At 60.9% G+C, this 25,137-nt stretch overlaps 1 protein-coding gene across 3 annotated transcripts in view; it reads right to left on the reverse strand.

Moving 5' to 3' along the window:
* The window catches only part of Iqsec1 (IQ motif and Sec7 domain ArfGEF 1), a 122,904-nt gene extending 98,049 nt beyond the window's left edge, over positions 1-24,855 (reverse strand). The window contains exon 1 of one of the 3 annotated variants that reach the window (XM_046458684.1): positions 24,826-24,855. Coding sequence is in view for 1 of the 3 variants with exons in the window: in XM_058583733.1 (XP_058439716.1) it covers positions 2,228-2,250 (23 nt within the window). In the remaining 2 variants the exon portion in view is untranslated. Of the gene's footprint in view, positions 1-2,227; positions 2,388-24,825 lie in introns of those variants that run through there. The other 2 variants (XM_058583733.1, XM_058583734.1) reach the window with 2 other exon arrangements.
* Positions 24,856-25,137: the final 282 nt, after the last annotated feature.

The following is a 25,137-nucleotide window of genomic DNA, read 5'->3' on the forward strand; positions in this document are numbered from 1 at the left end:
GACACATGGGGACCCTGGGTACATCTGCGCAGAGCTGGGGGGTGGCATGGGGGGACACGCTGCCAGCAGGACAGTTCTGAGGACCCTGCCACGTTCCTCCCCGCAAGGCCTGAGTCCCCCTCTGCACAACAGGATCAGGAAGGCCACTGTCACAGCAGGTGGGGACAACCTACCAGGGAGCTGGCCTGAGCAAACCATGAGGCCACTCGGGGCAGCTCTGAGGTCACCGCCATGTGGCTGTGCGAAAGTCAGGTGCCCAGAGGTGCCTGGCCACACAGAGAGCCTTGGGGACTAGCAAGCTCCAACAGCAGGTGCCGGAGGACCCCAAGCCCAGGGTGGCCCTGTCTCTGGTTCTGGGGACCCGCAGTGGGCAAGCAGACGCTTATCAGATACCGAGGGCCACCTGGGCTAGGTCCCAGTAGGGACAGGGACACGGGCTCCACTCGGACCTGCCACACCAGCCTGTGGGTCTCTAGCGCCAAGGACCCGTGACAGCGCGCGGGCGCAGGGTGGGGACATCCTTGTGCCCAGACGGGGGTCCCTGAGCTGGAGCAGAGGCCGAGGTGCATGAGGAAGGGAAGCGGGGACACCTTGTCCCCCCAGACCCCCAGGCCCTCTGCTGCAGCCACCGTGGCCACGCTCCAGTGCAGGCTCCGGGACCCCAGGAACAGGAACCAGATCCTCTGAGAGTCTCTCAGAGCGCCACAGAGGGACAGGGCGGGGAGTCAGTCACAGGGGGCTTCAGCAATGTCACCACAGAGAGTAGCTGTGTCTGTGGGCCACCGGCCACAGCCAGGCACTCAGCAGACCCTGGGGGCCCAGCCCCTGCCCCGTCCCCAGCCCAGAGTCTGCACCTCGGGACCCGGGACAGGGGATGGTGACGATGACGATGATTTTGATGCTGTTCAAGTTACTCCTGGGCAGAGCCTGGTGACGGTCCCCACCCCTAGCTGGGCCACTCCAGGTCCTAGGGGGTCTGCCGCACCTCTGTCCCCATCGCCAACGCGGAGCGATCGCACCCGTCCAGCCTGGGCTGCGGGGTCCCACCACCGATGACCAGTGACTCTCCAGGGACAATGTCACGTCCACCCTCAGGACATCTCTGTCTCCGCAGGAGCTGTCACCCCCCCCCCCCCGAAGTTGAGTGTCTCTGTCACCAGGCGCAGCTGTGGGGGCAGAGACAGCTGAATGCGGACCTAGTCCCGGGGGTGGTGACAGAAGTTCCAGGCCCGGGGACTTACTGTCTCCACAGGTACAGCCACAGGGCCTGGTGGGGACCGTGTCCTGCCACGAGCAACCTAAGAAGCCACAAGCCTCGGGCCAGACAGAGGCCACTACTGATGCAGCCTGCGATGCTGCGTCCCCGTCCCCTCCAGGCCCCGCTGTGGGGGGACACTGTGGCTTCCTGGGGCCACCGAGTCCCCTCCTGGCCTCAGAGCGCAGGGGACTTGGCTGTCCCTCCAGCCAGGCACCGCCCCTTGACCCAGGTCTCCTGTCCCTCGTCCTCACGGGGCTGAATCCAACCCGGGGGGCTCCTGGCTGCTCTGTGACCCCCCGTCGGGGTCCCTCAGGCCTCCAACAGCTGCCCGCCCCGGGCAGGTGGCCAGGCCAGTCCCTGTGACTTCAAGCCTCTGGAGGACGTGGGATGGCGGGGCAGAGCGCAGGGCTGCAGGGAAGGTGGCCTTTGAATCCCGCCATCCCAGTCCCTGGGAGGACAGGCTGGAGCCACGGCCCGGTGACCATAAACATCAGCCGTGATGTCACCACCCGGCAGGTCAGGAGGGCCTCTGCCGCTGGCCCAAGGCCCGGACGACAGGCCGCTGCTGCCAGCCCCTGGGACACCTGGATGCCACCGCTGGACACCGAGGCTGCCCTGCTGGGGGAGGGGTGGCCCTTCATCTGTCCCCAGAGGACACCAACCCCTGCCCCTGCTCCAGCCAATCCGTGTCCCCAGGCAGGGCGCAGGGCCAGCGGCAGGCTCCCTGGGCACCAGGACTTCCTCCCACGCAGGCTGCGGGTGACGCCGAAGCCACCGCGGGAGCATGGGGCTGGGGACCCTGGGGATGGGCTGGGAAGGGGACAGCTGGTCGCACAGCCCAGGATCCTTGAGACCAAGACGTGCTGAGTAACAGCCGGTGTCCCGGCCACCAGCCCAGAGCCCTGCGGGGACAGCCCCTCCCCTCCCCCACTCCAGGTGGCTCCGCGTCAACCTGTCACGCGTACTCACAAATAGCGTCTCCTGCAAGCCATCCTGTCGCCGTCCAAGTCCCCTCGCGCCGTCCCCTGGGGGCCCGGGAGGCGCGGGATGCTCTGCGGGATGCGGTGGCGGGGATGGCGGGGGCGGCGGGAGCAGGTGACAGGTTCCTGGGCGCGGGGTTCACAGGGCGACCCGGAGCCCGCGGGGTCGTGGAGTCACCATGGTGGCCTGGCGGGGGCGTCTGCCGGTGCCGGGGCCCCTCCTGGGGACGCGCCCTCCGCGCAGGCACCTCGGTGGCGGTGGCGGTGGCGGCGCAGGGCGCAGGGCGGGGGCGTCTCCGGGTTCGCGCCGCGTCCGGGGGAGGGGACACGAGCGGGAGCCTCCCGCGGCCGGGAGCGCGCTGCGGCCGCGCTGGACCAATCGCCGAGGCGCTCGTCGCCATGGTAACTGCAGCTGCAGGCGCGGCCGGCCACCAGCTGGCCCTCCCCGCCAGGGACGGGACCCTCGCTGTCCCCCTGGGCCATGTCCCCACCTGGGCACGGAGCTCACACCCTGGAGTCAGGCGTCCCCAGGTCCCCTCTGCTGCGAGAGTTCTTTGACCCATCTGCTGGCTCTTGGCGGTGCCACTGGGAATCGGGACCCTAAATGCCACGTTGGGGTCCCCCTAACATGAGATTAAGTGGCCTGGTCAGGACCTAAGGGTTTCAGGGTCAAAAATGGCCTCCTGTCCCTGCCCCCAAGTGTGCCCTGTGCCAGGGATGCGAGTGCGTTACCCAGATGCCCATGAACGAGGCCTGCAAAGGATTCATGTCCCCTGTGTCTACATTCCAGGGGGACTTGGGAAATAAACATGTCACTGAATATGCAGGTTTGCATAACAGGACCAGGAATCCAGCACGCAGAAGAGATGCAGGAGGGAGGGGGAGAGAAGGAGGGGAGGGCGGCCATCTGCATTAGATGGGGTGGCCAGGGACCATCTCTCGGGGACAGCTCAGAAGGCTGAGAACCCCCTAAAATGAAAGATGGGGGGAGGGGCTTTTCATGCACAGGGAAGAGTGTGTGCCAAGGCCCTGGGGCAGAGGGGAGCAGGGTGGATTCCAGGCAGGGGGAGAGCGTGTGTCAAGGTCCCGAGGTAGAAGTGAGCTGGGTGATTTAACCTGTGGGAGGTGGAGCTCAGAAAGTCGCACCTGCCCCTCTCCCAGATTCATCTGTTCTCACGGTGGCTCTTGTCACTGCGGAATGGGACAGGGACCTGATGCGGGATGCTCTGGAGACACTGAACACCAGGGACTGTCCTCCCCCGACTGGAAAGTTCCAAACTGCGAGCCCTCAGCACAGCCACCCAGACTAGGTTGTCCCGCAGCGGAGGCCATCTGTCCCCAACCACGTTTGGGAAGAGGGGGGACAGGGAAGGTTGAGGACAGATCTGCAAGTCACAGGCCTTCTGGGCGGGGAAGCAGAGTGTCAGGGACGGAGCTCTGTGGCCCCAGGGAGGAGGGCCCTCCTGGCCCTGCCACCCAACGGGCGGCCTTCCCGGAACTTTCGTTTCTGTTTTTTTTCTTTTGAGGGGGACCAGGGATTGAACCAGGGGCCCTCGACCCCTGAGCCTCGTCCCCAGCCCTATTTTGCATTTTATTAGAGACAGGGCCTCACTGAGCTGCTCAGGGCCTCGCTTTTGCTGAGGCTGGCCTCCATCTCACGATCCTCCAGCCTCAGCCTCCCGATCTGCTGGGATGACAGGTGTGTCACCGCCCGGCTGGACTAATGGCTGAACGGACTCTCTGCGAGGTGCCTGCAGCAGGTGGGATGTGGCTGGAGGAGGTGGGTAATGGGGATGTGACCTTGGGGAGCATGTCCTTTGTCCCTGGCACCTCCCATGTGCCCTCTCCCTGTCCCTCTTCCTGGTTGCCCTGCACAGAGCAGCTGTCCCCACCATGTCCCTCCACCAGGATGCTCTGCGTCACCTCAGGCCCAGGGCCTGGGGGTTGGGTGACACAGATGGGGTCCCTGGTGTCATGAGCTCAGACAGACTTTTCTTCCTCTAAGTTGGTCACCGTGACAGATAGCGCACAGGGACTGTGTGACTTCCAGGTGAGATGGTGTAGGCGAAGGCGTGGAGGTGACAGGGACACCCTGGGCGGGGCTCGGGTTTCACGGTGAGGGTCATGGGGCACCAGGGCGGGTTTCCTGGGCACAGAGACTGGTAAGGCTGTGACCACACTGAGCCTTCCTGGGGGTCCCCTGGAGGGGACACGAGGATGGGGACCCAGAGGAGGTGGGACCTTACCGCTGGAGAGAGGCAGGGAGGCCCTGCACTCGAGCGCCAGGGGGCGGGATGGAGTCTCAGGGCTCATGGGCAGAGGCAGGAGGAAGGGCCAGGGGTAAGGAAGGACAATCAGGCATGGCCCTGGGGACAAGGACGCTGAAGGGACAGAAGTGGGCAATGAGGCCCTGGAGCCGTGGGAGGGAGCACCTGGGCCCTTGCCCTAGTGGCCTCACTGCCGGGACCTTCCGCAGTGCTCAGTCCAGCCTGGGGACAGCCTGCCCCGCCCCTCCCGCCTTCCCGGGGACCTGCCATCTGTCCTGAGCTGCCACGACTCAGGCCCTGCCCCCTCCCGAGGACTCAGCACAGGAGACTGAGCTTCCCGCTCACAGATGGCGGCCACGTGTGTGGGTGTCAGGGACAGACGATCAGACCCACGCAAATTTAGGGTCACCTCTAAGGTCGGGAACACAAGGGATCCCCGCTGCTGGGGGGTCCGCCGTGACGGTCGCTAACCAGCAAAGCGTATTGCAAAGCGCAGTCCGTGGGACGGGAGCAGGTCATTCACGATGACAGAAACTTCCAGAAACAGAAATGCCAAGACGTGACGTCATTCACAGCTGCCACTTCTGAGTGGTGGGATTCCCTGTTGGACTTTATTTTCTTTATTTTTAAATTCCCTACAGCAGGCTGCTTAATATGCAGAAATATATTTTTATAAAAATCCTTCAGCCCAGTGCTGGGGCACGTGCCTGTCCTCCCAGTGCCTCGGGAGGCTGAGGCAGGAGGATCACAAGTTGGAGGCCAGCCTCAGCAATTTAGGGAGGCCTAAGCAATTCAGTGAGACCCTGTCTCTAAATAAAATGCAAAATAGGGCTGGGGACGTGGCTTAGTGGCTGAGTGTCCCTGAGTTCAATCTCCAGCGCCCCCAAAAGAAAGAAAAGAAAAAACGAACCACCTGGGGAGCCTCCCCTAAGTGCTCAGGAGCCCGAGAGCCTGAGGGTGCGGGATGCGATGCTCAGCGAGGCCAGCAGAGGGCGCCGCAGAGCTGCGGCAACGGCTGGGAGAGTCCTGCCTGCAAATCCAGCCACCCAGCGCGGGGACTCTGGTGGCGCGTCCAGCCCCCCGCCAGGCCTTGTCCCGGCCGTGATGCCCCCCTCGCCATCTACAGAAACCCCAGTTCTCTCTCAGGCTTCAAAACCTCCAGACCCTGCTGCCCGAGGCCCCTGCGTGGGATCCAGGCCACCTCCTCCTGTCCCTGTCACCTGGGCCATCCTGCTCCAGCCACACTTCCCAGGGACGCCCTCTCTGGCCCCCAGGGATGTGTGGCTCCCAGGCCTCAAGGTTCTATCGCTGTTGTGACAACCTGGCAGCCTGTCAGTAGCTGGGATTCTTTTAGCAGAACCCAGGCAGGAAGTGCTACCCGGTGCCCCGGGCGACATCTAGCTGGAAATAAGCCACCCTGCCCTGTGGCCAGAGCTTGCAGGACTAGCCAGCTCTGGAGGGAGGGGACCCGAGGCCCGGTCCTTACCGCAGGCTGCAAAACGCCCCTCCAGCGACCATGTGGGGATCTCACAGCAGAGCTGGCGCCCTCTTGTGGCAGCAGGTGGGACCGTTCACAAGTCCCCCCTTGCGACAGCACTGAGGGTTCCATCCGGGCACAGGCCCCAGGGCTTGGGGCAGCGAGGCAGGGGACCTTTTTTTCTCTTTCTTTTCTTTGTATCAGGGATTGAACCCCGGGGTGCTTCACCCCTGAGCCTCATCCCCAGCCCTATTTGGTATTTTATTTAGAGACAGGATCTCGCTGAGTTGCTTAGCACATCGCCATGGCTGAGGCTGGCCTCCAACTTGCCATCCTCCTGCCTCAGCCTCCAGAGCTGCTGGGAGGACAGTGTGTGCCATGGTGCCGAGCAGCCCTGGGATTTTCGTGGACAGATGGCTGGAGCACTTTTCCCACGCGCAGGCTCCATCTGAACCAGGCCCTGTACCAGGCGCCTTCCTCTGCTGCCCCCAAGAACAGAGGCCAAAAGCAGGGACAGAGTGGTTGGGGCCTGTCCACGGACACTGCTGGGCAGAGGGGTGTGGGGTCATATTCAGGCTGTCTGGCTCAGCAACCACAAATTCTGGGACCTTCTATCCTGGATCTCGGCTGCCTGGTAGGCTGTGTGACCTTCAGAGAACAACTGCCCTCTCTGGGCTCTGCAGGGAATGCAGAGGTGGTGGGAGAATAGCCATCTATACCTTCCCAGGTGGGGCTGCATTAGATGGTTCTGGAACAAGGCTCAAGATGACCTCCAGTTGTAGCCCCAATTCTCCAGTGAGTCAGGAAGCTGGCAGTCCCTGCCCTGGGCTGCCCTGGGCAGGTGAGGGCTCTCTCAGCCACCCCCCCCCCCAAGGCCAGCCTCCTCAAGGCCAGCGTCCGGTCCGGAGGCCAGCCCAGCCCTGCAAGGTTCTCCAGGAAGCCCCCATGGAGGTTTGAAGGCTGTGTGTGCTCTGTCCCTTCACCCACCACCTGGTCCCCAGGGAACTTGCAGGAAATACATAGCAAATGCTCAGGTCCACTGGGACCGATGACTCAGGCGCTGGGGTGGGGTCCGGATGTTTGGGGTAGAACCAGCCTCCAGGGGATGCCGACGCCCACTAGGTTAGGGAAGGGCAGGCTTGGGGACAGCGGCAGCATCGGGGGACAGACAGATGGAGCAAAGGACATCTTTACAACTGGGTCCCCTACTTCATGCACATCCAGGCCTCTTCGGAGACGGAGCTGCTTCCTGCTCCGAGATAATCACGCAGCCCCACCCCCTCCTCCGCCACCTGGGGCTTTTTCTGCCACCACTGCAGGCTCTGGGTAGGCCCCGTGGGGACACTGAGGACGCAATCACCAGCCTTTTAGGAGCGGGCGCTTGTGAATGGAGCGGGACGTCCTCCCGCAGAGGATGCTGAGCGGCAGTTCAGAGACTCCAGATGCCGCAGGACAATGGGGCTCTGATTGGCAGGGGGCTGGGGGGGGCCGCAGCTGCGACGCGAGCCGGGAGGTGGGTGCGGAGGGCGGGGCCGCGGGACAAAGGGAGGGGCGCGGCTCACAGACGCATGGGGGGGGGGGCGGGCTCCATCCCAGAGTCCCAAGGACAAGCGCAAAGCCAGCCGGATGGAGCCAGACCAAGGCCGCGGGGACAGGGACCAGATTCCCTTGAGACCCGGTTCACCCAGCCACCCACCCACCAGCACTCATCGGAAGCCATCGTGAGAGGCAAAAGGAGCTCTCCGTGGTCCAGACCCCAGCAGCCATCCTGCCTCTTCACACCCTAGGGTCCCACTGCCCCAGCTGCCGTCCGTGATCTGGGCTGATTGACCCAAAGAATGGAGCCTGGGCTGGGTGCGGTGGAGCAGCTCGGGAGGCTGAGGCAGGAGGATCGCAAGTTGGAGGCCAGCCTCGTCAATTAAGCAAGAACCTAAGCAACTCAGTGAGACCCTGTCTCTAAATAAAATGTAAAAAAGGCTGGGGACGGGGCTCAGTGGGCGAGTGATCCTGGGTTCAATCCCTGGTACCAATAATAAAAAAAAATGAAGGTGAGCGAGCATCAGAAGACGGCGCAGAGGAGGGGCCTGCGAGGTGGGTTTTGAAGGCCGTGTAGGAGTTTGCTGGCTTGGGGACGCGAAGAGAGCACACTCCCAGAGGAAGGGAGACGGCAAAGGCAGGGCCTTTGGAGCCACGAAAGATGTCCTGGCAAAGGGCAAGTGACCAGACGCCCGCTCAGCTGCCCCCTGCCCCAGTTCACCTTTGGATGACAGGCAGACAGTTATCACTTACTGAGCACCTACTGTGCGCCTGGGTACTGTCCTGGGCCTGTCCAACGTGGCCTCCCTGCCACCCTGCCAACTTTGAGAGGGTGCTGGTTCACGGGAGAGGAGAACCACGGTCAGGGGGAGGGGACCTGCTCCCCCTCGGTGGGCAGAAAAAGAGGGACCTGAAATCCAGGTCTGGCTTCTCCACAACAACCTCCCCCAACCTGCATCCAGGAGGGACCCTGGCCACCAAGGTCTGGGGCTGGACTCTGCCTGGTGGCTCAGCAGAGGACGCCCTCTGCCCATCTCCCCAGGGCTCCTCCTCCCGCCCCTCCCTCAGCCCCGCCCATCCCTGGAATGGCCCCGCCTACAACCCGACCCATCCACCCCCATCACTGGAATGGCCCAACCCACAGCCTCGCCCATCCCTGGAATGGCCCTGCCCACAGCCAATCGCTGGAATGGCCCCACCCATTCCTGGAATGGCACCGCCCACTCCCAAAATGGCCCCACCCACGGCCCCGCCTACCCCTGGAATGGCCCTGCCCCCAGCCCCGCCAATCAATGGAATGGCCCCACCCACAAGCCCGCCCCTGGAATGGCCCCGCCCCCAGCCCCGCCAATCACTGGAATGGCCCCACCCATAGCCCCCGCCAATCACTGGAATGGCCCCACCCACATGCCCCGCCCCCAGCCCGCCTCCCCGCGGCTTCCTTCTGCAGACCCTCGGCCACCTCAGCCTGCAAGGGCTCCGTTTCTGCAGCCGCAGTTCTCTCCACATTTTAATGAGCTGCTTTCAAAGCTGGTGACGGATGAGGGACAGCGGGAGGCTGCGGGGCTGGGCAGGATTTTTTTTTTTTCCTGGAATCGCTTCTGGCCGCACATTCGACTTTAAATTGATTAATAACGGGCAGACCCAACATTAATTATCAGCCATTTGTCACTCGGGAAGGCTGGCGTCCGCGTCTGTTCTTAACGACCAGCTCGATGGCGTCCTGGGAGATGTCCATCTGCCTGCACGGCCCCGGAGCTTAAAGCCCTGATGGTCCCAGCTGATGGCCCAGGCATGGAGTGGGCTTCTGGAGGCCCCGACTGGGCCTCCCAGAGCCAGCCCCTGAGGTGCCTAAGGTGGCTCATGGCCTGGCTACCCTCCTTTTTTCTATGCCACGTTCTTCCTGTGCCCTCTGCCACCTGTCCCCCTCCCCTCCTTATCGCCTGGTGAATGTTCGTCATCAAGTGCCTTGGGATGGAGGCTGACAACCCGGGGGGTTGGGCCTCACACAAACACCAGCCTCCAAGACGTGTCTTGGCTCCTGCCTCTCAGAGCTGGAGCTGGGCACAGAGCCAGGGGCTGAGACCCCAGGGCCAGCGAGTCTCAGGTCGGTGGTGACGTTCTGTCCATTGAGCCCTGGTCCAGGCCCGAGGAGTGAGCAGTACGCAGGAAGAGCAGTACTTGCTGTCACAGGAATTGGGGACAGGGACGATACCTCCAGAGGGTGCTCAGGCTATGAAGAGGTGACAGGGTGATCAGGGAGGGCTTCCCGGGGAGGCGACCTCAGCAGACACGGGAACAAGGCAGGCCTCACAGAGCCCTGGGCAAGGATGGTCCAGGCCAGAAACAGGGAGTGGGCCGGAAGGTCTTACGGACAGCGGAGTAGGAATGGAGCAAGAGGAGGCTGTGGGGGGAGGCCAGGTGGGCCTCAGGCCGGGAGGCTGTTGGGAGGAGTTTGGAATTCATGGTGAGGGCAGAAGGAAGCCCTGGGAGGGTGGATGGCTGGCACTGCCCCCATGCCATCCGTGTTTTCTGAAGTCCCTCTGCTGCTCAGGGGGCAGGAAGGAAAGAGGGGAGCCAGGCAGGGTCTTGGGAGGACCAGCGGTGGGGGTGCCAGGGCAGGGAGAGGTGGGCAGCTGGGGTGCTCTGGGGTCCCAGGTGTCCACGAGGGGTGGGGTGGAAGGCAGAGAGGCGGTCAGGGTGCAGGACAGTGGGGCGGGGAGCAGAACTAGACTCCAAGTCCCCGTTTCAGCCTCGACCAGGGAGGCCCAGTGGAGGCAGGAGAGGTGGTAGTGCCTGGAGCCCAGGCAGGGCTTTCAATTTTATTGTCTCGGAGAAAAGCCCTTATAAAGTCCAGGAATCAATGCTCAGAGGCCGACGCTGGCCTCCCTCCCCTCCAGGTCCTGAGAGAGGATTTCACAGTAAGTGCTGCAAAGTAACTCCGGCCTCGGCAGGAGGGGGGACCCAAGCTCCACCGCTCAGTCACTCTGGAACCCTGGATCTTGACACCAGGAGAGGCTGGCACTTGGCTATGGAGTGTGAGTCTTTGGAGAGTCCCCAAGAGCTGGCGCAGGGCTGGAAGTGAAGGGTCACCACCCACCCTGTGGGCCAGGGGCTGTTCTTCTGTGACCCTCAGTTTGCTTGGCTGAGAAATGGGCATCAAGACATGGGTTTCCAGGGGCTCTGCCGGAGGAACAGGGCAGATCTGTACTAGCAGCTCTCCATGGTGCAGGGTGGACACGCAGGAGGGGTCCCCACACAGGGCAGGCTGCGTACTTCACTGCAGGCCGCAGCTTCCGGTCCTTCCAGGCACGTCCCCCTGCTTGGATCCTCTCTGACAATATAAGTAGCCTCTTTTGTTTTGGGTACTGGGGATTGAGCCCAGAGGTGCTAACCCCTGAGCCCCATCCTAAGCCCTTTTTAGTTTTTATTTACAGACAGGGTCTTGCTGTGTGGCTTAGGGCCTCGCTAAGTTGCTGAGGCTGGCCTCCAACTTGGGGTCCTCCTGCCTCAGCCTCCGGAGCCACTGGGATTCCAGGGAGTGCCCCAGCACCCGGCCCTTAAGTCCTCTTATTTCTCATTACACCCTCTCAAACACTACCTCCAAGAAGGTGGCGATTTGGGGTATCCTGGTCACTATCCCATGTGTCCCAGGCCTGAGGCCTGTGACCACTGGGGCCCACCTATTATTGGCATTTAGTGCTCAGGACCACTTGGGAGGTCAGGAGCTTCCAGAGGAGGGGCCTGAGGTGGGGAGGTGTGCTGACAGTGGCCGTGCAGGCAGCTGGGGCCTGGCTCATGTGTCCAGCTCCCCAGGCTCCAGGGTGAGAGGGCAGAGGGCTGGGTGCTCTGCTGCAGGCCCCGCCCCTCCTGGCCCCACCCCTACGGCCCCACCCCTCCTGGCCCTGCCCAGCCCCTCCGGCTCCACCCACCCTCCGTCTCCACCCACCTCTGGCCCCGCCCCTGACTCCGCCCTCCCTCCTGGCCCCGCCCATCCCCTCAGGCTCCACCCATCCCTCTGGCCCCGCCCCGCCCCGCGCAGGCCCTCTGCGGGAAAGGGCTGCCTGGATCTTGGCTGCCTTCCTCCCTCCCTCCCTTCCTCCCTCCCTGGGCAGGAGCGGTCAGCGCCCTTGGCTCCCGGCTCCCATCGGCTTCCCATTAGGCAGATCAATGGCTTCCATTGGTTTCCAATTATGTTTCCTAAAGTCCAGCCAGCATTTTAATCACCCCTCCAGCGCCCCCAAGGCCCCATCCATCACCCTGGCCCTGCACCTCCCCCGAGGGGCGGCTGTCGCCCCGCGTGTCTGGAGCCCCGTGACAGCGCTGTGGCCTCCACCCCAGGGAGGGAGGGAGGACCCGCGAGGCCCAGCGGGCCAAGGGCCCGGTGCAGCCGCAGAGCAGGGGAGGGAAGGAGGCCTGAGGCCCAGGAGGCCCGGCACCGGGGGCTGCCATATGCCACCCTCCTGCACCCAGGAGAGCAGGGCCTGCCTGTCCCTTCATGGCTCCACCCCAGTGTGCAGCAAAGCGCAGGTGCTCGGTCCATGGCTGCCAAGGAACGGGGTCCTCCCCAAACTCGGGATGCTCCGGGGCCTGGGAGGACTTCACTGCATTATCTCATTTAATCACCACGAGTCCTGAGGTGGGCGCTCCTGACGTCCTCATTAACAGCAGTATGGAGGGTCCTTGGAAAACTGGGAATGGAACCACCATTTGACCCAGCTATCCCTCTCTTCGGTTTATACCCAAGGGACTTAAAAATAGCACACCACAGGGACACAGCCACATCAGTGTTTGTAGCAGCACAATTCACAATAGCTAAACTGTGGAGCCAACCTAGATGCCCTTCAGTGGATGAGTGGATAAAAAATGTGGCATTGGGCTGGGGATGTGGCTCAAGCGGTAGCGCGCTCGCCTGGCATGCGTGCGGCCCGGGTTCGATCCTCAGCACCTCATACAAACAAAGATGTTGTGTCTGCCGAAAACTAAAAAATAAATATTTAAAAAAATTCTCTCTCTCTCTGTCTCTCTCACTCTCTCTTTAAAAAAAATGTGGCATTTATACACAATGGAATATTACTCAGTCTTAAAAAAGAATGAAATTAGGGCATTTGCTGGTAAATGGATGGAGCTGGAGATGATCGTGGTAAGTGAAATAAGCCAGTGCCCCAAACCAAAAGATGAAAGTTTTCTCTGATATGTGGGTGCTGACCCACAATAACAGGGGTGGGGGCGTAGGAAGAAGAGAGGTACTTTGGATGAGACGCACGGGAGTGAAGGGAGGGGAGGGGAGGGGGACTGGGAGAGACAGGGGAATGAATGGACGTCACTTTTCCATGTTCACAGAGGAACCCACGACCAGGGACACCCCACAGCAGGTGCAGCCCCAGGAGTGGGAAGTCATGCCCCGTGTAGGTGTGATATGTCAGAATGCTCGCTGCCATCATGGAGAGCTAAAAAGAAGTAAAAAACTTAAAGACAAAAATAATAAAGGCACATGGATGTTTCTCTATCGCAAAAGGTCAGCTACGGAAAGAAATCTTCAAACTTGACAAATAGCTGAATTAAACGAAAAGCTGAGGCCTTGGGTAGACACTTGTACCAAGATGACATAGGACAGCCCAGAAAAGAGGCTCCGAGCTGAGGACCGAGGAGGACGCAGAAGCTGGCAGCCCCTGTGCAGCGCTGGGGACGACAGACAGTGGTGCAGCCACAGGGGAAATCAATATGGCGGAACCTCAAAAATCAAAGAGAGGATGATCTCAGGGTCCAGGAGCCCCACTTCCAAGTCAAAACCTGAAAGAATGGGAGGCGGGGACTCAGACAGGTATTAGCACACCCACATTCACAGCAGCAAGACTCACAGTAGCCAAAAAGCAGAAGTGACCCCGGTGTCCACCAATGAATGAACAGGCAGACAAATGTGGTCACTTGGGATGGTGGAATATTATACAACCCTAAAAAATGAAGAACATCATGACCTGATATAACATGGATGAACCGTGAGGGCATTAAGTGATAAGCCAGTCACAGAAATGCTGTGGAGTGACTCCCATTCATCATCGGACTGGTCTAGTTCACAGAGACAGAAAGTAGCATAGCGGGTATCTGGGGCTGAGAGAGAAAAACTGGGTAGTCACTTTCTAACAGGGTGGAGTTTCCGTTCGGGAAGGTAAAGAAGTTCTGCTGGGAGACGGCAGGGATCTTTGCAAAATAGAGTGAGTGTACTGAACCTGAACCTAACTGTGGTCAATACGGTAACACTGTATGATAGAGTCACTCCATTGAAAAATTTTTATGGACAAGGTTTAAAAAGTGAATTAAAAAGTAGAGGCCCTGAGAACACACTGCGGCAAATTCTCTTCCATTCTACCCTTCAAATGACCCCAAGGAACAAGGAGGCCATGCTGTCTACACATTCCAGCCACCAGAATCATAACCAAGCAAACCTCTTTCCTTTATAAGTCTCCTGGCCTCAGGCACTATATTATAGCCACACAGAACTGACTAAGGCCAAGGGCAGGAGAGTCCAGCACTGTTGTTTCTCCCCATGACCATGATATCAACACCTGTCCCACGGGCACCGGACAACAGCAGCAGACGCACCCTGGGTGTGGCCTTAGGGACGAGGGTGTGGCCTCTGCAGACTGTTAGGGCCATCTGGCTCAGGTGGGAGAGCGACTATCTATCAAGGTCAGTGGCATTGGGTGGAGGGGGCAGTGGATGGCGGCACAGTCCTGTTCTGCTCTCCAACCTGTATGCTGTGTGTCCCTGGGCAGGCAAGTGACCTCTCTGGGCTCAGCCCCTGCCTCCCCAAGGCGAGCACCAGATATACTCTTGATTAGTCTCGATTCTTCCTTTCTCTTCCCTGGGGAGCAGCAGCCCACAGTCTACAGGAGGAGGCCAGCGTTTAATTAGGGAGACTTACAAGGCAACGGGAAATCGGGGTAAACTGAACAAGGAGTTGGTTAGAGGTGGTTAGAAGGAGTTGGTTAGAAGGAATCCTCTTGCTGCCTGGGAGGGAGGCCAACCATCAGAGGGGCCTCACCGCCTCAGCAGAGCCGGAGGCCAGGTGGCATGGTTCTTAAAATGACAGATGACAGGCGTAGGGGTGCCCATCTGTAATCTCAGCCGCTCAGGAGGCTGAGGCAGGAGGACTGAAAGTTAGAGGCTGGCCTGGGCACGTTGGAGAAACCATCTCACAATAAAAGTTTTAGAAAGGGCTGGGGCTGGGGCAAAATTAAGACCCTGTGTGTTCATCCACAAGTTAAAGATTCAAGAGAGTTTGAACTTATTTTAGCAGAATAAAGGTCACTGTAAAGGCCACCTCCTTGTGGAAAACAAACCAACCTCGTGTCTGTGAGCCCACAGACTCCTGTGACCTTGGCCCATGAGTCCCTCCCTCCCTCCCTCCTTCCATCTTGGCACTGGGGATTAAACCCTAAACCCAGGGGCACTTAACCTGAGCCACATCCCAGCCCTTTTTATATTTTATTCAGAGACAGGTTCCTGCTAGGTTGCTGAGGCCAGCCTCCACCTTTCGATCCTCCTGCCTCAGCCTCCTGGTCCACTCGGGTTACAGGCATAGGCCTCTGTGCCTGGCAGAATATGAGATTCTGATAGTTCTCTTCCCAGAAGATGTTGTCGGCATCATCACCACCCCATCATTGTCACTGCTGATCAGGGTACAGCCACAGCTGGCCCTCCTTTGGCACCTGCCCCAGATACGCTATTTAAACCACAGCCCTGGGTTTGCTGGGAGGCTGCCAGCCTCGCCATTTGCGTATCTTTTCCAATCTGCTTGTGGCTGCGTCATTCTCATGATGGATGGAAGAGACCACATGGCCCCCAAAGCCTGAGGCACCGACTGTGAGGTCCCCGACAGTGCGTGGGCACCCCGTGTTAGGGTCTCACTTCACAGATGAGGACAGGAGGCTCGAGGAGTGAGGCCAGTCTCCCTGGGGCACAGCTGGGCACAGCGGTATCCACAGGACCCTGAGCTCAGTGTGGACAGAGCCCTGCAGGACTGTCCCCGGGGTCCAGGGGACATGGGGCTCACTGTCCTGGAGAAGGCCAAGCCTCCAGGCTGGGAAGAGGGGATGGGTGTGTTCTGCAAGGCTCCAGGGGCGGCCAGGCCACTGTCCAGGAAGACCACGGGCTTGGGGCCTGGGGCAGGGCTGTGTGCGGAGGCGCAGGACGCACAGGGAGGGGTCTGAGTGCCGGGCCACAGCTAGGAAGGCCCAGGGGCCCTGGACCAGCGCAGCCCCTCCCAACAGGACAGGGGCCTGCTGAGCCCCAGTGTCCACACCAAGGGACAGACTGGGCTGCTCCAGGTCAAGGGGAGAGAAGTGGGGTACAAACTGCCCCCCAGGCTTGGGCGACAGGAGGCGAAGGGCACCTCCACTAAGGCCAACGAGAAGCCCCAGGGCAGATGGTCCAGCCCTGCCACCCTGGCTCCTGTTCTAGAGGAGGGGCCGGCCACATGGCAGGGTCACTGTGAGGAGTCTCAGTGAGGAGGGGCCGGGTCAGGGGAGGGGTGTCAACCCACAGGTCTCAAAGGACCCTTCTGCTTGCTCAGTGGAGCCTGGGGACATGAGCGAGTGAATAAATGGATGAAAGCAAACCACAGCCAGGCGCAGTGGCCACCCCTGCATCCCAGCAGCTGGGGAGGCTGAGGCAGGAGGATCACAAGGTAGAGGCCAGCCTCAGGAAAAGCGAGGCCCTCAGCAGCTCAGGGAGACCCTGTCTCTAAATAAAATAGAAAACAAGGCTGGGGACGGGGCTCAGGGGTCGAGGGCCCCTGGGTTGAGAACAGAGAGACAGCAAGGTGACAGGAACGAGGAGTGTGATGAGGTCCACACCCTGGAGACAGGCCGATGGCCTCTGGGCTGAGAGTCCCAGATGCCGTCTCAAGGCCCACAGCTGGGGACATAGTCCTCAGGGGACGTATCCCAGTAGGTCCCTGTTACTGGTGTCACTTAGCTGCCTAGGCCTCTGAGGTTCAGAGAGTGACAGGCCCCGCCAAGGTCACACGGGGTCATTATTGGAATCGTCAGGGTTCAAATCACTCCCAAACCTCTCAGCGCAGGCGGCTCCTGGATTCCCAAGGAGGTGGCAGCCTCCCCCGGCCTCCCCCGGCCTCCAGCGCAGGGAGCCGCCTCTGACTGCACCCACCGACTGGGAAGCTGGAGAAGCTCTGGGCACAGGGTGGTGGCCCTGCACCACCCCAGAAGTGCCCTGATGCGTCCCCCTCGGGGATGACCGAGTGCCCTGGGCTCCAGGGGCAGGGCAGGGATTCACTGTCCTCCCCTGTGTCCATAAAGACCATTCTCAGCCCTATTCTGTGTTTTATTTAGAGACAGGGTCTCACTGAGCTGCTCAGGGCCTCGCTTTTGCTGAGGCTGGCCTCCAGTTTGCGACCCTCCTGCCTCGGCCTCCCGAGCTGCTGGGATACGGGCATGGGCCAAGGTCTCTGAGCCCTGGCCCCTCTCTTTTCTCATGAAAGGACACTGACAGCACCGCCAGAGGCCAGAGCTGCAGGGACCATACCTGGCAGTTCCTGTAGCCACAGCCAGCCCCACCAGAGGAGGCCGGCTTTAGTCAGTGGCCACCATACAATTGGGGAGGCCCCAAACTAGAAGGCCCCCCTCAGGCTCCAAGTCCAAATGTGGCCTTATGCCTTCGGACATCTTGGAAAACTTGTCATATTGCCACCAGAATGATTGGTGACACTGGACAGTACACCCAGGGTGCCCTAGCCAGCCTTTGTCACTTGCAAGGCCAAGGAACTGAGGTCTCCTCTGTAGATCCCCGAGGTTGTGCCCCTGGATGAGCCTTCTCTTGTGGAAATGGAGGCCCAGAGAGGTGAGGCTCGGGGTCACGCTGCAGAGTGAGAAGCAAGGTCACGGTCCCTGCCATCGCTGTGGCCTCCGGTCACTGGCTCATCATAGGATTTAGTGTCTGAGATCAGGGGTCTGAAGAGTACGGCCCACGCCTTGCCTTTATAAATAAAGTTTTATTGGAACTGGGCCATGGCCACTTGTTTCTTGAACGGGGTGCAGCCGCTCTGGGAACCACGGTGGCCCAGGGGTGCTGACAAACGAGTGTCATTGGCACCCGCAGGCCGTGTGGGGTGCCCTCATCCAACAACTGCCTCCTTCCACACAGGAGACTCCTGCCGGCGCGTGGCCCCATCTGTGTGTGGCCATCGGCATAGGTGGCCTTGGGGGCCAGGCTGAGGCAGTGGCTGCAGAACCTCTGAGGCTCAGGGCACCCTGCTGCTTTAGGAAGTGGGGTGACAGCCCGGGGCCCAGAGGCCTGGTGCTATGGTTGGGTACACGGTGTCCCCAAGGCTCAGGAGCGAGAGAGCGAGAAATGTTCAGAGGTGAAGCCGTCTACACAGCGGATTAATCCACTTGATGGGTTAGTCACCTGGGTGGACTAGGGGTGCTAACTGTCACAGACGGGGTGTGGCTGTGTATTTTTGGCCGCTGCTCTCTGACCTGGGCCTGGAGGGCGTTGGGATGGCTATTTTGATAGCCTTTCCTGCTGACCCAGCATCCGCGTGGGTTTTGGTCACTCCCAATGGCTTCTTGCTTCTGCCCAATCTGCGCTCTCCCTGGGGACAGACGTTGGGAGGTTTGCGTCCCCTAGATCCTGTGGCGCTCGCTCATGGCCAGGTCCTGTGGAAACAGCCTGGTCCTTTGGGTCTTGCTTTCAAGATTGGCAGGTGGGACCCACACAGGGTCTGGTTAGAGCTGTGCCCATTTCCTGGTATGGGGACGAGGTTTTGGGACACGTTGGCCGACGTCCTGTGCTGGTGAGGTTTTCCTGGAGCGCTAGGGACAACAGACGCCTCTCCATCCACAGACGCCTCAGCCCTGATTTCTTTTGCAGCCTGGACCCAGAAAATTCCCCAGCCTGTGACGTTCTCACCCTCGCAGGTGCTGGTCAGCACTCAGGGGGCCCTGGAGAGGGGCCTGCAAGGCGTCCCCAGCTCCTCTTTGGTCTTGCTGCCTTAGCCGTTTCCTCCTCCCTGGGCTGTGGCCTGGACAGTCCCCCAGATCGACACTGGCATATCACCAAAGTCACCCTCTCCAGCTGCCATCTCCTGTCCCTCGCTGCCCGAAGCCCTGTGTCTGGCAAACGTGGCCCACGGGTTTGTCTATATTTTTGGAAACCTCAGGGGCTCTGTCCCACCCGGAGCCCGGTTCAGAACACCCGACGGGTTTGATTCCTACAGGACACTTTAGGGAACCTGGGCTCCTGGACTTGGTCCCAGGTCACAAGCAGCACCTCTGCCCGTTCCCAGAATTCAGTTCACCTTTCTGTTGTCTCAGGACAGAAGCAGGGAGCGGGTGGCGTGGCCGGTGCTCTTGCAGGAACTGGGTGTTACAACTGGCCACCGACATGGGCCTGGCCCAGGTAACTTGAAGTCACAGCTCATGCCCCTGCCAGGCTGAGCCCCCTCAGGTTTGTCCAGCTATGGGGACAGTGCTGCTGGCATGGTCTCTGGCTGTGCGCAGGTACCCCGATTCCCACAGTGTCCCCTGCAGAGACAGCTGAAGTTAGCGACTGTTAGTGTGGGACACCTCGGCAGGGTCCAGGTCACCGTCCTCAGAAGGGTGCAAGCTGCCTCAGGTGACCCCTGGCTCCCTTGCCCCCTTCCACGTGGCACAGACGCCGTGACAGCGTGACAGCGTGACAGCGTGACAGCCGTGCCTCCCTCTCAGCCCCTTATGTAACCACTGCCTTTGAGGAGCCGTGGCACCAAGTCACACGAGGTCAGCGAACTAGTTCAGGGTAATTGGCGGCTTTGGGACGCTCGGCTCCCTGAATGCGGCAGACGACGGCGACAAACTGCGAACCCTTGACCCAAACTCCCTCCCCGAGGGACGGTGCCCGGTGCGGCCTGCGCAGAGTCCACGCCCTGGGCCAGCGAGGACAGCCTGGAGCCCGCCTGGCTTAGGCACCAAGGCCCTGGGGGACGCCCTGGAGCTTCAGTGAAGACCTGCAGGGTCCCCTGCTGTCCCCTCTGTCTCTGTGGGCATGCACCATGGGCAGGCTTTGGTCCAGCCCATAGGGACTTCATGGCACGGGGACTGGCCGCATCCCAGCTGTCCTGGTTGCATGTGTGTGCGTGTGTGTGTGTGTGTGTGTGTGCATGCGCGTGCCTGCATGGGGCCACCCTGGGCCACTGTCCCCTCTGCCCTTGCAGACACCTCACGGGAGGCAGCTTGACCACAGCAGATCGGGGCCAAGCGAGCGGGTGTCAGGCCCGAGGAGACGGGCTGGGGCTGCTCCACTGCAGGGGCGCGACGTCCTCGGGTGGCACCGTTGTCCAGGCCACCACATGCAGAAGACGATGGCAAGAGCACCACCCGGGGAGGGTGTCTGAGGGCCGGGAGGGGGACGTGGCCTCTCTGTTCCCCAAGTCCATGCGGAGGGCTGGGAGAGGGGACCCCACACCCACCCATCCCTGGGTCTGTTTGTTGTCTCAAAGCAACGGGCACCTGGGTGGGGCTCACCTGGGAGAGGGCCCTGCCACGGGCACTGCCACAGCACCTGCCACCAGCCACGGCCACCTGCCACAGCCACAGCCACAGCCAGACCCACAGCCAGAGCCACAGCCACTCGCCCTCACCCCCCAGAGCACAAGCAGAAGTCTGCAGGGAGCCCTGGGCTGGCCAAGCACACGTCGCACCAGGGCCACAGCAGAGCTCCAGGTGGACGGCAGGGGAACCAGAGAGCGCTTTCTGGAAGGTTCTTGGGGTCGCTGCCCCGGAGCCCAGGGAACACGCTGCCTGGGGGTTGATGTGCACTCGACGCTGCCTCGTCACTGTGTGTTCCGGGAGCCCCGCGACCTCAGGATCATGGGAGGAAGGGATCGGGGATGGCCTGGCAGGGGGCGGCCCTCCTGTGCTGGGTCACATGATGCTGCGTTCCCGTGGCCGTCATTGTCACCGTGCGCGGTCCTCTGGGACCTTGCTGGCCCCCTCCTGAGGACCCTGCCAGCTGTCGGATCCCCAGGCCCCGATGGTCGCAGCACCATAGGGCGTCCTGGGGAGGTGCCATGAGGGCCACCCACTGACCCTGCAGCCCCGGAGATGGTACCCTGGAAACACGCCTCAGAGGGGACCAATCTCTGTCACAGGATGGCTACGTGAAGGGGTGGCATGAAGGGGTCTTCGCAGGTGCCAGGCCCTGCCTCCCAGTGAGTGGCAAAGAAAGGGACAGTCGTAGCCCCCCGGTCTGTCCCTGGAGAGCTGGGGGTCAGGCTCCCCCCAAGCACAGAGAGCAGCCACAGCTAACAGTCCCTGGGCAGTGGCCTTGGCCCTGCCCCTCCATCGGCTGTCCGGACGTCCACGGCACAGCGGTCATTCCCTGAGAAGCTCCACTTTCCTGTCCCCACGCCCCTCACACTGGGACCTGGGGGCTCCCCCCACTCAGATGTGGTCTGCTCCCCACTGGGAGTCCACGCTGGCCCTGTGACTTCTCTGGACTCCAGGACATGGTAGAAACACGGTGCCCCTTCTGGGTGGGGGACTCTAAGGGTCAATGGCTCAGCCCAGGCTCCTGGACCCTGTCATTGTCATGTGCAGAAGCCCAACTGGCTCCTGAAGAATGAGAGCAGTAGCCTGGTTACTGCCACCGCACGTCACATCACCTGCAGCCAGGGGCAGGTGACCCTCAGAAACAGTCTTACCACCCTGCTGAGACCACACGGGTCCAAGGGAGCCCAGGGGCCCGGCCCAGCCAACTTCTCAGCTGGATAAACGCCTTCCTAGGCAGTCGCTGCACTGGGGATGGCTGTTACGCAGCTAGTGCTGACTGATGCCAGCACCAGGTCTTCTGGGCAGTCAGGATTCAGACGGCCCAGGGCTGAAGCCGGCTGTGAGGGGCGGGACTGGGGCTCTTGTCCCCCACTTCCTGTTGGCCACCACCACACAGGCGCCCTGAGGGTGCCACACACCAGGACCTCCATGGTCAGGGGGAGGGGAGGACACACAGAGAGGCCTGGCTGAAGGTCCTTGCACACGATCAAAGACCCGAGGGCTTAGAGTTTCTGGAAATGTCTTGACCTGGGCTGCAGAACAGAGGCCCCACGGGAACGGTGGTGCTGGGGCTGCTGGGTAAGCAGGCGGAGATGAACCAGGATCCAGCCTGACCTGCACCCCAGGGCCAATCCCAGACACGGCCAGGAGCCCAAGCCCAAAGGGAGGACTTCAAGAATGTCCACGACAACAAATTGGCAGAATGTCTTCCCACAACTGAGCTGTGAACTGTTTCTCAGGAAGGAAATGGAATCTTGCCATTGATAAAATAATAGTAATAATAATAATAATAATAATAATAATAATAATAATAATAATAATGCAGATGCTGGTTCACAATAAGGCGGGGGACACTAGGGAAGGAAACTGTCACCTTGGGTTAGGTAGAGGGAGGTGATGGGAGGGGAAGGGATGTGGGGACAGGATAGACGTCATTACTGTGTGTCTGTGGGTCAGCGTGACCAATGCGATTCTGCAACACAGACACTCAGAAAATGAGAAACCCTATCCATCTATGTGTGACATGTCGGAGTGCGTAAGTGCGTTCCGCTGTCACATAAACTAAGTAAAACAAATAAAAAGTTCTTTATTTTTTTTTATTATTATTTTTTTTAAAGAGAGAGGAAGAGGGAGAGGGAGAGAGAGAGAGAGAGAGATTTTTTTAAAGAGAGAGAGAGAGAGAGAATTTTAATATTTATTTTTTAGTTCTCGGCGGACACAACATCTTGTTTGCATGTGGTGCTGAGGATCGAACCCGGGCCGCACGCATGCCAGGCGAGCGCGCTACCGCTTGAGCCACATCCCCAGCCCCATAAAAAGTTCTTTAAAATAGATTTGATCACAGTTCAGCATTTCTATGTGCCAAAGTCACCGTAAAGAATACAAGAAGGTGAACCAAATCAGTAAGAAGACAGCGGGGACAGGCACAGCCGGCCAAGGGTCAGAGTCCCGCTTACACAAAGACACCTGGAGGCACCCAGACAGAGCAAGAAGCCAAACACGGAAACCAGGTTTCTGGGGGCAGGAGACGGGCACAGCCAACAGGCGCTCGGTGTCCCTGTTACGCAGAAGCCTGCAAACTAAGGTCCCCATGAGACGTCATTCATCCCCATAGACTGGCTGTAAGGACCAGGGCCTGCGGGGAACGCAAGCTCTGTTGGGGACGTGCAGATGGCGTGACCACTTGCAAGTCCCCTGGCATTTCCTTGCAGCCTGATCCTTCATGTGCGTCCCTGACCTCGCAAGTCCAGCCTGCGCCATACACAGCGCGCCCCTGAGAAGATCTCATGGCAGCATTGCTGATGATGGAAGATGACGAGGACAGCCAGGAAGGACTCGGGACCCACTGGTGGGAAAATATATCACAGTAAATGGTGGGAGGTCCCCACAAGTCATTTTCACCCCAGTAAAGGTGACTTGCACCTGGCACAGGGCAGGGAAGAAGCTCAGGATCTAAAGCTGCCAAGTAAACACTGAGACGGAACAGCCGAGGTGACACCAAGCACAGGAGCATCACGAAGGTCTCCGACCCACCAGCTGCTGTACCACAGGACACCGGTGCAGAACCAGCAGCCAAAGAATGATGAACAGAAACCAAACGTCACGCCGTGGTGACCTGGGGAAGACGCACAGTGGATGTGAACGGCCAGGAAGGCTCTAGTCCTGGAGGGGGACCCTCGATGCTTATCTGCTAATGACCCTTCACAGGGCACCAGCGGGTGACAGCCGGCTTCCCATTGCAGCCACGGCCCACCTGACGCCAACAGCTACAAGGAGGAGGGGGATCGGGTCCACGGTCTCAGGGTCCCATCTGGCTGGTTTGGAGCCTGGGGTAAAGTCATGGCCAAGTCTCACTGAGCGGCTCAGGGCCTCGCTGTTGCTGAGGCTGGCCTCCAACCTGCGATCCTCCTGCCTCAGCCTCCCAAGCCCCTGGGTTGACAGGTGTGCACTGTGGTGCCTGGCCATCCCTAACCTCTTATAGTCATTGAGTCAGGGTCTCCCTAAATTTATAAGGCTGGCCTCCTACTTGCCATCCTCCTGCCTGGGCCTCCCAAGCCACCAGGATCACAGGTGTGGGCCACTGTGCCCAGCGTGGAGGGAGCATGGTAACAGCTCCCTGTGTTTCCTCCGAGTGTCCCTCAGCAAACATTAGAAAGAGGAATGCGCATTTCGCACTGTCCCTCAGTTGACCAAAACGTAGCAGGAGAAAGGCTCCCGCTGTGATCTGCTTGGATCCCCAGGGACGCCTTCCGGAAGGTTCTCCACAAGGGCACACCAGCAGCGGCCCTCCTCTTCACGGCTGTGCTTCATGCCCATGTGGGACGGCCACTGTGCCACCTCCTGTGGCCTAGGACGCAGCCCTGCCGTTGCGCTAGCTGCCATGTCGCGAGCCCAGGTATGTTGTCCCCGCTGGTCCCAGGGCTGCCCTCCAGGTCCCCTCACGGTGTGCCTCTGCCCTGTGGGACCCCTGACTGGGGGCTCCAGCCTGCGCCCTTCGCTCCCTGGCCCCCACGCCGTCCCTGACCCCGAGGACAGCACTGGGCCTGAGGCCGACTCCCAGCAGCCCCCGGGGGCCGCCCCTGCCCCGCTCCCAGGCTTCAGTCCCCAGGCGGGCCCCCTCCTGTCACCCCGGCTCCAGCCTGGCCACAGACACAGCCTCCTCCGTCTCGGCCACCTCCCTTGACCTGGGTCCACCTGCTGCCAGCGGGGCCTGGGGACACACAGGCTCCTCCCCCTGCCCCTGACCCCACCTGCTGTCCCCAACAGCCTCCCCTCCCTGACTCCTGCCCTGAGATCGGCCAGCCCTGGCCTCCACGGATGAGGCCCTGATGGGGCCTCCCACTTGGGCCAGCCTCTCCCTGGTCTGCTGGTGCCCAGCAGAGACCTGTCCATGTCCCCCGCACCGTCCTTCCCCGTGTCCCCGCGCCCACTGCATCCTGGGGAGGCGCCTGCAGCCCCAGGGCAGACAGGGGTGTCGAGCCACTAGTCCTGGTCGGCTGCTCCGGCACAGGGGGCCCCGCAGCCCCAACAGGGAGGAACGGCCACCAGCCCTGGGGCCTCCCAGACGTCCCCCTGAGCCCGGGGCGCCTACACCAAAACCTGCGTTCGCTCACGTGCTCCTGTGCAGACGCCAGGCCCTCGGGGGAGACCAGGCCCGGGAGCCACAGTGGGCAGGGAGCCCGCAGGAAGCCACCAAGGCACATCACGAAGGCCACTGCTCCCGGACAGACATGAGGACGGGGGACGGGACGCCTACCTGATGCTGCGGGAGCTGTCCTCCTCGGACCTGCAAGACAAGAGCACACGCTCAGAGACCCTGCTCCAGGGACCCGCACAAGCAGGCCACCCAGGGCACCCGCTGCCCCCGTCCAGCCCCAGGGCATCACCCGCAGGCCCAGGCCCCGGGTCTCGCTCTCGTGGACTTTACACCTGGAGCTGTCCCCCAGAGTCACCTCCTCTTGGAAGCCTGAGGCTCCATGCCATTCCCTTTGGGGCCCACTGATTGTTCCCAGGGCCGGCGACAATCACAGAGGAAGGTCTGCGGTTCCCGCCTTGGTCCCCGGGGCTC

Source organism: Marmota monax, unplaced genomic scaffold, assembly GCF_021218885.2.
Source record: "Marmota monax isolate L192 unplaced genomic scaffold, Marmota_monax_Labrador192_F-V1.1 WCK01_AAM20220418_F8-fsc00370, whole genome shotgun sequence".
Taxonomy (NCBI): Eukaryota; Metazoa; Chordata; class Mammalia; order Rodentia; family Sciuridae; genus Marmota; species Marmota monax.